This window comes from Rutidosis leptorrhynchoides, chromosome 4, assembly GCF_046630445.1.
Source record: "Rutidosis leptorrhynchoides isolate AG116_Rl617_1_P2 chromosome 4, CSIRO_AGI_Rlap_v1, whole genome shotgun sequence".
Lineage (NCBI taxonomy): Eukaryota > Viridiplantae > Streptophyta > Magnoliopsida > Asterales > Asteraceae > Rutidosis > Rutidosis leptorrhynchoides.
In genome coordinates, this window is record NC_092336.1 from 224,869,801 (window position 1) to 224,885,135 (window position 15,335).

General features: G+C 35.5%; 1 protein-coding gene and 1 non-coding gene across 2 annotated transcripts; one reads left to right on the forward strand and one right to left on the reverse strand.

The window, feature by feature from the left end:
* Positions 1–13,040: 13,040 nt before the first annotated feature.
* Positions 13,041–14,494, reverse strand: LOC139841435 (uncharacterized). Its single transcript, XM_071831653.1, has 2 exons — positions 14,182–14,494; positions 13,041–13,858 (listed from the first exon to the last, which is right to left on the reverse strand). Exons 1-2 carry the CDS (start codon positions 14,492–14,494, stop codon positions 13,041–13,043), a joined length of 1,131 nt encoding a protein of 376 aa, XP_071687754.1.
* Positions 14,340–14,446, forward strand: LOC139846197 (small nucleolar RNA R71). The gene has a single exon (XR_011758929.1). It is a non-coding gene; the product is annotated as a small nucleolar RNA R71 (small nucleolar RNA).
* Positions 14,495–15,335: the final 841 nt, after the last annotated feature.

Sequence of the window (15,335 nt, forward strand, 5' to 3'; positions counted from 1 at the left end):
CAATATCATACAAACATGGACTCCAAATCTTGTCCTTATTTTAGTATGCAACAGCGGAAGCTCTTAGTATTCACCTGAGAATAAACATGCTTTAAACGTCAACAAAAATGTTGGTGAGTTATAGGTTTAACCTATATATATCAAATCGTAACAATAGACCACAAGATTTCATATTTCAATACACATCCCATACATAGAGATAAAAATCATTCATATGGTGAACACCTGGTAACCGACATTAACAAGATGCATATATAAGAATATCCCCATCATTCCGGGACACCCTTCGGATATGATATAAATTTCGAAGTACTAAAGCATCCGGTACTTTGGATGGGGTTTGTTAGGCTCAATAGATCTATCTTTAGGATTCGCGTCAATTAGGGTGTCTGTTCCATAATTCTTAGATTACCAAACTTAATAAAAAGGGGCATATTCGATTTCGATAATTCAACCATAGAATGTAGTTTCACGTACTTGTGTCTATTTTGTAAATCATTTATAAAACCTGCATGTATTCTCATCCCAAAAATATTAGATTTTAAATGTGGGACTATAACTCACTTTCACATATTTTTACTTCGTCGGGAAGTAAGACTTGGCCACTGGTTGATTCACGAACCTATAACAATATATACATATATATCAAAGTATGTTCAAAATATATTTACAACACTTTTAATATATTTTGATGTTTTAAGTTTATTAAGTCAGCTGTCCTCGTTAGTAACCTACAACTAGTTGTCCACAGTTAGATGTACAGAAATAAATCGATAAATATTATCTTGAATCAATCCATGACCCAGTGTATACGTATCTCAGTATTGATCACAACTCAAACTATATATATTTTGGAATCAACCTCAACTCTGTATAGCTAACTCCAACATTCACATATAGAGTGTCTATGGTTGTTTCGAAATATATATAGATGTGTCCACATGATCGGTCGAAACATTGTATACGTGTCTATGGTATCTCAAGATTACATAATATACAATACTAGTTGATTAAGTTATGGTTGGAATAGATTTGTTACCAATTTTCACGTAGCTAAAATGAGAAAAATTATCCAATCTTGTTTTACCCATAACTTCTTCATTTTAAATCCGTTTTGAGTGAATCAAATTGCTATGGTTTCATATTGAACTCTATTTTATGAATCTAAACAGAAAAAGTATAGGTTTATAGTCGGAAAAATAAGTTACAAGTCGTTTTTGTAAAGGTAGTCATTTCAGTCGAAAGAACGACGTCTAGATGACCATTTTAGAAAACATACTTCCACTTTGAGTTTAACCATAATTTTTGGATATAGTTTCATGTTCATAATAAAAATCATTTTCCCAGAATAACAACTTTTAAATCAAAGTTTATCATAGTTTTTAATTAACTAACCCAAAACAGCCCGCGGTGTTACTACGACGGCGTAAATCCGATTTTACGGTGTTTTTCGTGTTTCCAGGTTTTAAATCATTAAGTTAGCATATCATATAGATATAGAACATGTGTTTAGTTGATTTTAAAAGTCAAGTTAGAAGGATTAACTTTTATTTGCGAACAAGTTTAGAATTAACTAAACTATGTTCTAGTGATTACAAGTTTAAACCTTCGAATAAGATAGCTTTATATGTATGAATCGAATGATGTTATGAACATCATTACTACCTCAAGTTCCTTGGATAAACCTACTGGAAATGAGAAAAATAGATCTAGCTTCAAAGGATCCTTGGATGGCTTGAAAGTTCTTGAAGCAGAATCATGACACGAAAACAATTTCAAGTAAGATTTCCACTCGAAATAAGATTGTTATAGTTATAGAAATTGAATTAAAGTTTGAATATGATTATTACCTTGTATTAGAAAGATAACCTACTGTAAGTAACAAAGGTTTCTTGATCTTGGATGATTACTTGGAATGGATTTAGAAAACTTGGAAGTAAACTTGCAATCTTGGAAGTATTCTTGATTTTATGAAACTAGAACTTTTGGAATATATAATATATCTTAGTATGATATATATATAGTTAAATGTCGTTACAAAGATAATCGTTACATATATGTCTCGTTTCGAAATCATTAAGTTAGTAGTCTTATTTTTACATATGTATTTCATTGTTAATACACTTAATAATATATTTACTTATCATTTAACATAATTAACCAAATGTATCAATATCTTAATATGATTCATATGTACCTAGTAAGACGTTGTTATAACGATAATCGTTATATATATCGTTTTCGAGTTTCTTAAATTAATAGTCTCATTTTTATGTATATAACTCATTGTTAAAATACCTAATGAGATACATACTTATAATAAAATCATGTTAACTATATATATAACCATATATATGTCATCGTATAGTTTTTACAAGTTTTAACGTTCGTGAATCACCGGTCAACTTGGGTGGTCAATTGTCTATATGAAACCTATTTCAATTAATCAAGTCTTAACAAGTTTGATTGCTTAACATGTTGAAACACTTAATCATGTAAATAACAACTTCATTTAATATATATATAAACATGGAAAAGTTCGGGTCACTACAGTACCTACCCGTTAAATAAATTTCGTCCCGAAATTTTAAGCAGTTGGAGGTGTTGACGTATCTTCTGGAAATAAATGCTGGTATTTCTTCTTCATCTGATCTTCATGCTCCCAGGTGAACTCGGGTCCTCTATGAGCATTCCATCGAACCTTAACAATCGGTATCTTGTTTTGTTTAAGTCTCTTAACCTCACGATCCATTATTTCGACGGGTTCTTCAATGAATTGAAGTTTTTCATTGATTTGGATTTCGTCCAACGGAATAGTGAGATCTTCTTTAGCAAAACATTTCTTCAAATTTGAGACGTGGAAAGTGTTATGTACAGCCGCGAGTTGTTGAGGTAGCTCCAGTTGGTAAGCTACTGGTCCGACACGATCTATAATCTTGAATGGTCTAATGTACCTTGGATTTAGTTTCCCCCGTTTACCAAATCGAACAACGCCTTTCCAAGGTGAAACCTTAAGCATGACCATTTCTCCAATTTCAAACTCTATATCTTTTCTTTTACTGTCCGTGTAGCTCTTTTGTCGACTCTGGGCGGTTTTCAATCTTTGTTGAATTTGGATGATTTTCTCGGTAGTTTCTTGTATTATCTCCGGACCCGTAATCTGTCTATCCCCCACTTCACTCCAACAAATCGGAGACCTGAACTTTCTACCATAAAGTGCTTCAAACGGCGCCATCTCAATGCTTGAATGGTAGCTGTTGTTGTAGGAAAATTCTGCTAACGGTAGATGTCGATCCCAACTATTTCCGAAATCAATAACACAAGCTCGTAGCATGTCTTCAAGCGTTTGTATCGTCCTTTCACTCTGCCCATCAGTTTGTGGATGATAGGCAGTACTCATGTCTAGACGAGTTCCCAATGCTTGCTGTAATGTCTGCCAGAATCTTGAAATAAATCTGCCATCCCTATCAGAGATAATAGAGATTGGTATTTCATGTCTGGAGATGACTTCCTTCAAATACAGTCATGCTAACTTCTCCATCTTGTCATCTTCTCTTATTGGCAGGATGTGTGCTGACTTGGTGAGACGGTCAACTATTACCCAAATAGTATCATAACCACTTGCAGTCCTTGGCAATTTAGTAATGAAATCCATGGTAATGTTTTCCCATTTCCATTCCGGGATTTCAGGTTGTTGTAGTAGACCTGATGGTTTCTGATGTTCAGCTTTGACCTTAGAACACGTCAAACATTCTCCTACATATTTAGCAATATCGACTTTCATACCTGGCCACCAAAAATATTTTTTAAGATCCTTGTACATCTTCCCCGTTCCAGGATGTATTGAGTATCTGGTTTTATGAGCTTCTCTAAGTACCATTTCTCTCATATCTCCAAATTTTGGTACCCAAATTCTTTCAGCCCTATACCGGGTTCCGTCTTCCCGAATATTAAGATGCTTCTCCGATCCTTTGGGTATTTCATCCTTTAAATTTCCCTCTTTTAAAACTCCTTGTTGCGCCTCCTTTATTTGAGTATTAAGGTTAGTGTGAATCATTATATTCATAGATTTTACTCGAATGGGTTCTCTGTCCTTTCTGCTCAAGGCGTCGGCTACCACATTTGCCTTCCCCGGGTGGTAACGAATCTCAAAGTCGTAATCATTCAACAATTCAATCCACCTACGCTGCCTCAAATTTAGTTGTTTCTGATTAAATATGTGTTGAAGACTTTTGTGGTCGGTATATATAATACTTTTGACCCCATATAAGTAGTGCCTCCAAGTCTTTAATGCAAAAACAACCGCGTCTAATTCCAAATCATGCGTCGTATAATTTTCCTCGTGAGTCTTCAATTGTCTAGACGCATAAGCAATCACCTTCGTCCGTTGCATTAATACACAACCGAGACCTTACTTTGATGCGTCACAATAAATCACAAAATCATCATTCCCTTCAGGCAATGACAATATAGGTGCCGTAGTTAGCTTTTTCTTCAATAATTGAAACGCCTCCTCTTGTTCATCCTTCCATTCAAATTTCTTCCCTTTATGCGTTAATGCAGTCAAGGGTTTTGCTATTTTGGAGAAATCTTGGATGAATCTTCTGTAGTAACCAGCCAGTCCTAAAAATTGACGTATATGCTTCGGAGTTTTTGTGGTTTCCCACTTTTCAACGGTTTCGATCTTTGCCGGGTCCACCTGGATACCTTCTTTGTTTACTATGTGACCGAGAAATTGAACTTCTTCCAACCAAAATGCACACTTTGAAAACTTAGCGTACAGTTTTTCTTTCCTCAATACTTCTAGCACTTTTCTCAAATGTTCTTCATGCTCTTGATCATTCTTTGAGTAAATAAGTATGTCATCGATGAAAACAATGACAAACTTGTCAAGATATGGCCCACACACTCGGTTCATAAGGTCTATGAACACAGCTGATGCGTTAGTCAATCCAAACGGCATAACCATAAACTCGTAATGACCATAACGCGTCCTAAAAGCAGTTTTTGGAATATCATCCTCCTTTACTAGCATTTGATGATATCCAGAACGTAAATCAATCTTCGAATAAATCGACGAGCCTTGTAGTTGATCAAATAAGTCGTCAATTATCGGCAGTGGATAACGGTTTTTTATGGTAAGTTTGTTCAACTCTCTGTAGTCAATACACAACCTAAATGTACCATCTTTCTTCTTGACAAACAAAACAGGAGCTCCCCATGGTGATGTGCTTGGTCGAATGAAACCACGTTCTAATAGTTCTTGCAGTTGGTTTTGCAGTTCTTTCATCTCGCTGGGTGCGAGTCTGTAAGGAGCACGAGCTATTGGTGCAGCTCCTGGTACAAGATCTATTTGAAATTCAACAGATCGATGTGGAGGTAGTCCCAGTAATTCTTTCGGAAATACATCGGGAAATTCTTTTGCGACAAAAACATCATTGATGCTCTTTTCTTCAGTTTGTACTTTCTCGACATGTGCTAGAACAGCATAGCAACCTTTTCTTATTAGTTTTTGTGCCTTCAAATTACTAATAAGATGTAGCTTCGTGTTGCCCTTTTCTCCGTACACCATTAAGGGTTCTCCTTCTTCTCGTACAATGCGAATTGCATTTTTATAACATACGATCTCTACTTTCACCTTCTTCAGCCAGTCCATGCCAACTATTACATCAAAATTCCCTAACTCTACTGGTATCAAATCAATCTTAAATATTTCGCTACCCAGTTTAATTTCTCGATTCCGACATATATAATCTGCTGAAATTAATTTACCGTTTGCTAATTCGAGTAAAAATTTACTATCCAACGGCGTCAATGGACAACTTAATTTAGCACAAAAATCTCTACTCATATAGCTTCTATCCGCACCCGAATCAAATAAAACGTAAGCAGATTTATTGTCAATAAGAAAAGTACCCGTAACAAGCTCCGGTTCTTCCTGTGCCTCTGCCGCATTAATATTGAAACTCTTCCGCGGCCTTGTCCATTCGTGTTCTCCTGGTTCGGGCAATTTCTAATAATGTGGCCCGGTTTTCCACATTTATAACAAACTACATTGGCATAACTTGCTCCGACACTACTTGCTCCACCATTACTCGTTTCGACACCATTTGTTCCTTTCGTTCTGTTAACCCCTGGTCCGTAGACCTCACACTTCGCCGCGCTATGACCATTTCTTTTACACTTGTTACAAAATTTGGTGCAGAACCCCGAGTGATACTTTTCACACCTTTGGCATAGCTGCTTCTGATTGTTGTTGTTGTTGTTGTTGTTGTTGCGGTTGTTATTGTTGTTGGGATGATTGTTGTAGTTGCTGTTGTTGTTGTTGTTGTTGTTGTTGTTGTTGTTGTTGTTGTTGTTGTTGGGCCGTTTGTTGTAGTTGTGATTGATGTTGCGATTGTTGGGATAATTGTTACGATTATTATTGTAATTGCTGTTGTTGTTGTTGTATTGGTGATTCTTATCACCGTTTTCCTCCCACTTTCTTTTGACTTGCTTCACATTGGCCACTTCAGCCGTCTGTTCTTTAATTCTTTCCTCAATCTGGTTCACTAGTTTGTGAGCCATTCTACATGCCTGTTGTATGGAGGCGGGCTCTTGTGAACTTATATCTTCTTGGATTCTTTCTGGTAATCCTTTCACAAACGCGTCGATCTTCTCTTCCTCATCTTCGAACGCTCCTGGACACAATAGGCACAATTCTGTGAATCGTCTTTCATACGTGGTAATATCAAATCCTTGGGTTCGTAACCCTCTAAGTTCTGTCTTGAGCTTATTGACCTCGGTTCTGGGACGGTACTTCTCGTTCATCAAGTGCTTGAATGCTGACCACGGTAGTGTGTACGCATCATCTTGTCCCACTTGCTCTAGATAGGTATTCCACCATGTTAACGCAGAACCTATGAAGGTATGCGTAGCGTACTTCAATTTGTCCTCTTCAGTACACTTACTTATGGCAAACACCGATTCGACCTTCTCGGTCCACCGTTTCAATCCGATCGGTCTTTCGGTTCCATCAAATTCCAAAGGTTTGCAGGCAGTGAATTCTTTGTAGGTGCATCCTACACGATTTTCTGTACTGCTAGATCTAAGGTTATTGTTGGTATGTAGCGCAGCCTGTACTGCGGCTATGTTTGAAGCAAGAAAGGTACGGAATTCCTCTTCATTCATATTCACGGTGTGTCGAGTAGTCGGTGTCATTTCCTTCAAAATAGTCAAATGAAATAAGTTAATCATATAGAATATTAATAGTAGTTAATAGTATTTCGTAGCATAATATGAACTCATTTATAAAAGCTTTTTCTTCATATTAGCGTTTTAAAAGTTTAAATTCGGGTAGTACCTACCCGTTAAGTTCATACTTAGTAGCTAATATACAATTCAACTACTACAATTCTATATGAAAAACTGATTATAATAATATTTCGCGTTCAAACTTTTATACAATATTTTACAAACTTACAATACCGCTTATTTTACATAAAGCATGAAATATAGCACACAATAACTTTGATACAAGATAGTTGTGAAGATAATTCTAGCTAGTACACAAGTCGTTCAGCAAAGGCAATAAAGACACGTAATTCATACATCCAGAAACAAGTCATGCATTCTGGTTTTACTAGGACTACTTCCCATCCTTGGTCTTGTGGAACATAACCGTTATGGCCGTTGATAAGACAGCGTGTTGTAACGTCGTCAAAGGGACGAGGGTTACGTAATGACCAACAATCTCGTAATAACCTAAAAACCTCATTTCTTACCCCAATTACCGACTCCGTCACTTGTGGAAACGTTTTGTTTAATAGTTGTAGCCCGATGTTCTTTTTCTCACTTTGGTGAGAAGCGAACATTACTAACCCGTAAGCATAGCATGCTTCTTTATGTTGCATGTTAGCCGCTTTTTCTAAATCATGAAGTCCTATATTCGAATACATTGAGTCAAAATAATTTCTTAACCCGTTGCGTAAAATAGCATTTGGGTTCCCCGCAATATATGCGTCAAAGTAAACACATCGTAACTTATGGGTTTCCCAATGTGATATCCCCCATCTTTCAAACGAAAGTCTCTTATAAACCAAGACATTCTTGGAACGTTCTTCGAATGTCTTACAAACTGATTTCGCCGTAAATAGTTGTGCCGAAAAATTCTGACCGACTCTAGACAAGATTTCATCAATCATGTCTCTGGGTAGGTCTCTTAAAATATTGGGTTGTCTATCCATTTTGTGTTTTTATACTGTAAAATAGACAAGAGTTAGATTCATAAAAAAATACTTATTAATACAAGCAATTTTTACATATATCATAAAGCATAAGCACACTATATTACATATATTACACCACACGAATACAACTATCTTATTTCGACTCGCTCGTTTCTTCTTCTTCGGTTTTGGTTCGTTTTGCCAAGTTTCTAGGGATATATGATGTTCCCCTAATACGAGCCGTCATTTTCCACATTGGTTTAGAAAAACCTGGTGGTTTAGAGGTTCCCGGGTTATTGTCACAACTTAAGAAATACGGGTGTTGACGATACATATAAAGTTCATCGGGTTTGGAATCAAATTTCTCTATTTTTATGCCCTTTCCCTTATTGTTCTCTTTTGCCTTATTAAATTGTGTTGGGGTAATTTCTATAACATCATCGGAATCCTTGTCGGGATCCGATTCATCGGAGAATTGGTAATCCTCCCAATACTTTGCTTCCTTGGCGGAAACACCATTGACCATAATTAACCTTGGTCGGTTGGTTGAGGATTTTCTTTTACTTAACTATTTTATTATTTCCCCCACCGGTTCTATTTCCTTCTCCGGTTCCTCCTCTTCCGGTTCTGATTCTTCTTCCGGTTCTGATTCTTCTTCCGGTTCTTCTTCGGGAACTTGTGAATCAGTCCAATATATATTCGACTCTTCGTTATTATTAGGTGAGTCAATGGGATCTGTGCTAGAGGTAGACATCTATCACACTATATCAAACATGTTAAGAGATTAATATATCACATAATATATACATGTTATTAATATATAGTTTCCAACAAAAATGTTAAGCAATCATTTTTAAAGAAAACACGGTCGAAGTCCAGACTCACTAATGCATCCTAACAAACTCGATAAGACACACTAATGCAAATTTTCTGGTTCTCTAAGACCAACGCTTGGATACTAACTGAAATGTCCCGTTCTTATTGATTAAAAACGTTCCATATTAATTGATTTCGTTGCGAGGTTTTGACCTCTATATGAGACGTTTTTCAAAGACTGCATTCATTTTTAAAACAAACCATAACCTTTATTTCATAAATAAAGGTTTAAAAAGCTTTACGTAGATTATCAAATAATGATAATCTAAAATATCCTGTTTACACACGACCATTACATAATGGTTTACAATACAAATATGTTACATCGAAATCAGTTTCTTGAATGCAGTTTTTACACAATATCATACAAACATGGACTCCAAATCTTGTCCTTATTTTAGTATGCAACAGTGGAAGCTCTTAGTATTCACCTGAGAATAAACATGCTTTAAACGTCAACAAAAATGTTGGTGAGTTATAGGTTTAACCTATATATATCAAATCGTAACAACAGACCAAAAGATTTCATATTTCAATACACATCCCATACATAGAGATAAAAATCATTCATATGGTGAACACCTGGTAACCGACATTAACAAGATGCATATATAAGAATATCCCCATCATTCCGGGACACCCTTCGGATATGATATAAATTTCGAAGTACTAAAGCATCCGGTACTTTGGATGGGGTATGTTAGGCCCAATAGATCTATCTTTAGGATTCGCGTCAATTAGGGTGTCTGTTCCCTAATTCTTAGATTACCAGACTTAATAAAAAGGGGCATATTCGATTTCGATAATTCAACCATAGAATGTAGTTTCACGTACTTGTGTCTATTTTGTAAATCATTTATAAAACCTGCATGTATTCTCATCCCAAAAATATTAGATTTTAAATGTGGGACTATAACTCACTTTCACAGATTTTTACTTCGTCGGGAAGTAAGACTTGGCCACTGGTTGATTCACGAACCTATAACAATATATACATATATATCAAAGTATGTTCAAAATATATTTACAACACTTTTAATATATTTTGATGTTTTAAGTTTATTAAGTCAGCTGTCCTCGTTAGTAACCTACAACTAGTTGTCCACAGTTAGATGTACAGAAATAAATCGATAAATATTATCTTGAATCAATCCACGACCCAGTGTATACGTATCTCAGTATTGATCACAACTCAAACTATATATATTTTGGAATCAACCTCAACCCTGTATAGCTAACTCCAACATTCACATATAGAGTGTCTATGGTTGTTCCGAAATATACATAGATGTGTCAACATGATAGGTTGAAACATTGTATACATGTCTATGGTATCTCAAGATTACATAATATACAATACAAGTTGATTAAGTTATGGTTGGAATAGATTTGTTACCAATTTTCACGTAGCTAAAATGAGAAAAATTATCCAATCTTGTTTTACCCATAACTTCTTCATTTTAAATCCGTTTTGAGTGAATCAAATTGCTATGGTTTCATATTGAACTCTATTTTATGAATCTAAACAGAAAAAGTATAGGTTTATAGTCGAAAAAATAAGTTACAAGTCGTTTTTGTAAAGGTAGTCATTTCAGTCGAAAGAACGACGTCTAGATGACCATTTTAGAAAACATACTTCCACTTTGAGTTTAACCATAATTTTTGGATATAGTTTCATGTTCATAATAAAAATCATTTTCCCCGAATAACAACTTTTAAATCAAAGTTTATCATAGTTTTTAATTAACTAACCCAAAACAGCCCGCGGTGTTACTACGACGGCGTAAATCCGATTTTACGGTGTTTTTCGTGTTTCCAGGTTTTAAATCATTAAGTTAGCATATCATATAGATATAGAACATGTGTTTAGTTGATTTTAAAAGTCAAGTTAGAAGGATTAACTTTTATTTGCGAACAAGTTTAGAATTAACTAAACTATGTTCTAGTGATTACAAGTTTAAACCTTCGAATAAGATAGCTTTATATGTATGAATCGAATGATGTTATGAACATCATTACTACCTCAAGTTCCTTGGATAAACCTACTGGAAATGAGAAAAATAGATCTAGCTTCAAAGGATCCTTGGATAGCTTGAAAGTTCTTGAAGCAGAATCATAACACGAAAACAATTTCAAGTAAGATTTCCACTCGAAATAAGATTGTTATAGTTATAGAAATTGAATTAAAGTTTGAATATGATTATTACCTTGTATTAGAAAGATAACCTACTGTAAGTAACAAAGGTTTCTTGATCTTGGATGATTACTTGGAATGGATTTAGAAAACTTGGAAGTAAACTTGCAATCTTGGAAGTATTCTTGATTTTATGAAACTAGAACTTTTGGAATTTATGAAGAACACTTAGAACTTGAAGATAGAACTTGAGAGAGATCAATTAGATGAAGAAAATTGAAGAATGAAAGTATTTGTAGGTGTTTTTGGTCGTTGGTGTATGGATTAGATATAAAGGATATGTAATTTTGTTTTCATGTAAATAAGTCATGAATGATTACTCATATTTTTGTAATTTTATGAGATATTTCATGCTAGTTTCCAAATGATGGTTCCCACATGTGTTAGGTGACTCACATGGGCTGCTAAGAGCTGATCATTGGAGTGTATATACTAATAGTACATACATCTAAAAGCTGTGTATTGTACGAGTACGAATACGGGTGCATACGAGTAGAATTGTTGATGAAACTGAACGAGGATGTAATTGTAAGCATTTTTGTTAAGTAGAAGTATTTTGATAAGTGTCTTGAAGTCTTTCAAAAGTGTATGAATACATATTAAAACACTACATGTATATACATTTTAACTGAGTCGTTAAGTCATCGTTAGTCGTTACATGTAAATGTTGTTTTGAAACCTTTAGGTTAACGATCTTATTGAATGTTGTTAACCCATTGTTTATTATAACAAATGAGATGTTAAATTATTATATTATCATGATATTATGATATATAATATATCTTAGTATGATATATATACAGTTAAATGTCGTTACAACGATAATCGTTACATATATGTCTCGTTTCGAAATCATTAAGTTAGTAGTCTTATTTTTACATATGTATTTCATTGTTAATACACTTAATAATATATTTACTTATCATTTAACATAATTAACCAAATGTATCATTATCTTAATATGATTCATATGTACCTAGTAAGACGTTGTTATAACGATAATTGTTATATATATCGTTTTCGAGTTTCTTAAATTAATAGTCTCATTTTTATGTATATAACTCATTGTTAAAATACCTAATGAGATACATACTTATAATAAAATCATATTAACTATATATATAACCATATATATGTCATCGTATAGTTTTTACAAGTTTTAACGTTCGTGAATTACCGGTCAACTTGGGTGGTCAATTTTCTATATGAAACCTATTTCAATTAATCAAGTCTTAACAAGTTTGATTGCTTAACATGTTGAAACACTTAATCATGTAAATAACAATTTCATTTAATATATATATATAAACATGGAAAAGTTCGGGTCACTACAGCGGGGCTATATCAGTGTATTCTTCCGTTTCTTCCATCTCCTCCTCAATTTCTTCAACTTCCATTTCCTCCTTGGATTCTTCCCCTTCTTCTATTTCTTCTTCAGGAACTTATTCTTCCATATCGGGATCTTCATCAAATTATGGCTCAGGTGGCATAATGCTCATCTCTGTGTTGGTGGCTAATGGTGGAGATTTGTCGTCGAAAGTGATCCGGTTGATGGAAATAGTAAACATCTCTTCATGTTCAAATAAATAGGTAGGTTTGTCAATTTTGAATGTAACGCACTCCTCATGTGATCGTAAGACCAAGTTTTGATTCTAAACATCGATGACTGTCCTAACCGTATTCATGAACGGTCGTCCAAAAACGATAGGGGTATTAAGGTCTTCCTAAATGTCCATCACTACGAAATTCGTAGGATACAAGAATCATTCAACTTTTACCAAAATGTTCTCAACTATGTCTTTGGGATAATGAATTGTATGATCAGCAAGTTGGATCGTAACTTTTGTTGGTAACAAGTCTCCTAGCTCTAATCTCTTAAAAAGAGAGTAAGGCATAAGATTAATGTTTGCTCCTAAATCAGCCAAAGCGTGAATGGTTCCAGATTGGTAGATAGAAAACGGGAATGTGAATCTCCCCGTATCTCCTAGTTTCGTGGGTAGAGAGTCTCTGAGTAATTTCGTGCATTCTTCACTCAGTAGAATTTTGTTGGAATCCGGCATCCGATCCTTTGTAGAGAGAAGTCTTCGTATGTATCTATTCTGGTTAGGAACTATGGACATAGAGTCCAAGAATTTTCTGTAAAGCTTGAAGGTGCCAAGCTTTTCAGGATTCTCCTTTAGTCTTCCAGGATATGATACACGAACTGGATTCGGCTTGGGTAGCTGCTGAGTGTTGACACTCTTATTCTTTAGCCTTGCTGACCGCCTCCGAGGTGCAGGTACTTCCTTCGGTAGGATAGAATCCATTTGTTTAGCTTCCTCTATGTAGGGGTTTTGGATGGTATTACTAGGCAATTTTCCTTGTGGTTGGGTCTCAAGTTGTTGTGATAACTGTCCGAGCTGCAAATCTAGACTTTTTAGTAGCGCGAATTGATTTTTCATGAGTGCTTTTGTCTGATCTTGTCTAGGTGCAGTTCTCTGATTCAGCTGGTGCTGTCCTTGAATGAACTGGTTCAACTGATCTTCAGTACTTAAGTTAGTTGCTTTTGTAATCTGGTTACCAGGAAGGTTTTCTTTGGGTGCTGGTCCAATAAGAGGTAATGGTTGATCGTATGTTAATTGTTGTTGAGGGTAAGGTGGTTTTTAGAAATGAGGTTGGAACGGTTGGTTGTTCCTTTGAAACTAGTTATTCCTGGTTTGGTTATATCCATAATTTTGTGGATGGGTAGGGTATTAGATGTAATAGACTGATCCGTCAGGGTTATTGTACTCAACTTGGTATTCTTCAATAGGTTGTGGGTTGGTACAGTTTGTAAAGGCCTGATTAACCTGTTGCGGTTGCGACTTCAATTCTCCGAGTTGTTTGGCTAGAGATTCCATCTTATCCATGATGAAAGGCATTCACCACTATTCCAGTCATGATGATGCATTGTCATATTTTTGGGCAATTCCCATGCTTCTACTGTTTGATTCATCGGATTCCCTTGAACTGCTGCATCAATCTTTATCCTATGATTTACCGTAAGACCATTGTAGAAGGTGCATATTTGGGCTGACTTCTCCATTTGGTGGTTCGGGCATTTCTTCAGTAAGGTTTTGAATCGCTCCCATGCGGTGTACAGAGATTCATCATAATTTTGATGAAAATTAATGATGTCATTTTTAAGATTGGTTTGCTTGAATGGAGGGAAATATTTGGTTAGGAATTTAGTAGCCATTTCCGTCCATATGGTGATGGAATCATTCTCCAGTCCTTCAAACCATGTCTGAGCATGATGAGTGAGGGAATAGGGGAACAAGTATAGCCGCATTATATCTTGACCCACTCCTTGCTGTTTGTAGGAGTTCGAAAGAGAGATAAACTTGTCAAGGTGAGAGTTAGGATCATCGTTCGGTAATCCATGAAATTGACAACTATTTTGGATAAGCTGCACAATGTGATGCCTTAACTCGAACAAGTGACCTTGGATCTCTGGATATCTGATTGGTCCTCCTCGACCTTCAATCGAGGGTTTGGTATTTTCCGCAAAGGTGACTCGTAGCGCCATTTGATTAAGCTCTCTAAGTCTTCTTTCCTTACGTGCAGTAGATATAATAGATTCCAGATCAGGTGTAGATAGCAACGGTCCTGGTCTGGATCAAGTGTGGGTCATACACTAGGTATGCCATAAATTTTAGATAGGGAATCCAAAAAGGATTCTAGAAAGGTCCAATTTTATCTAAGCTAAGCTAGCCCTAAGGTAATTCTAAAGCTAGTCTGAAATTTAATCTAAGGCAATCTAATCTAAGCTACAGTTAATTCTGTAGGTAAGCTAAAGCTAGTCCTAAAGTTAGTCTAAGGCAATCTAATCTAAACTAGGGTTAGTTATTTTTGGCGGGTTTAATTTTTGGTTCTTGCTGCAGATTACCCTGCTCTTTCGACAACAGAGCTCCGCACAAACTATTTAACAAACCCAGTGGCCAGGCCGACTATAGAGAGGCAGGATCCTTTTGGTTCCAATATAATTGGAGACTGTTCGAAAAATCCAACAACCAAGTCCGTGTATAATTGTCTTTCTT

Bases quoted from the DNA above. Each gene is read 5' to 3' on its own strand.
- LOC139841435 (XM_071831653.1), bottom strand. From the start codon at position 14,494: ATGGCTACTAAATTCCTAACCAAATATTTCCCTCCATTCAAGCAAACC. The intron at 13,859-14,181 runs GTGAATGCCTTT...TTATTGGACCAG, and splicing joins TCATCATGACTGGAATAGTG to CACCCAAAGAAAACCTTCCT.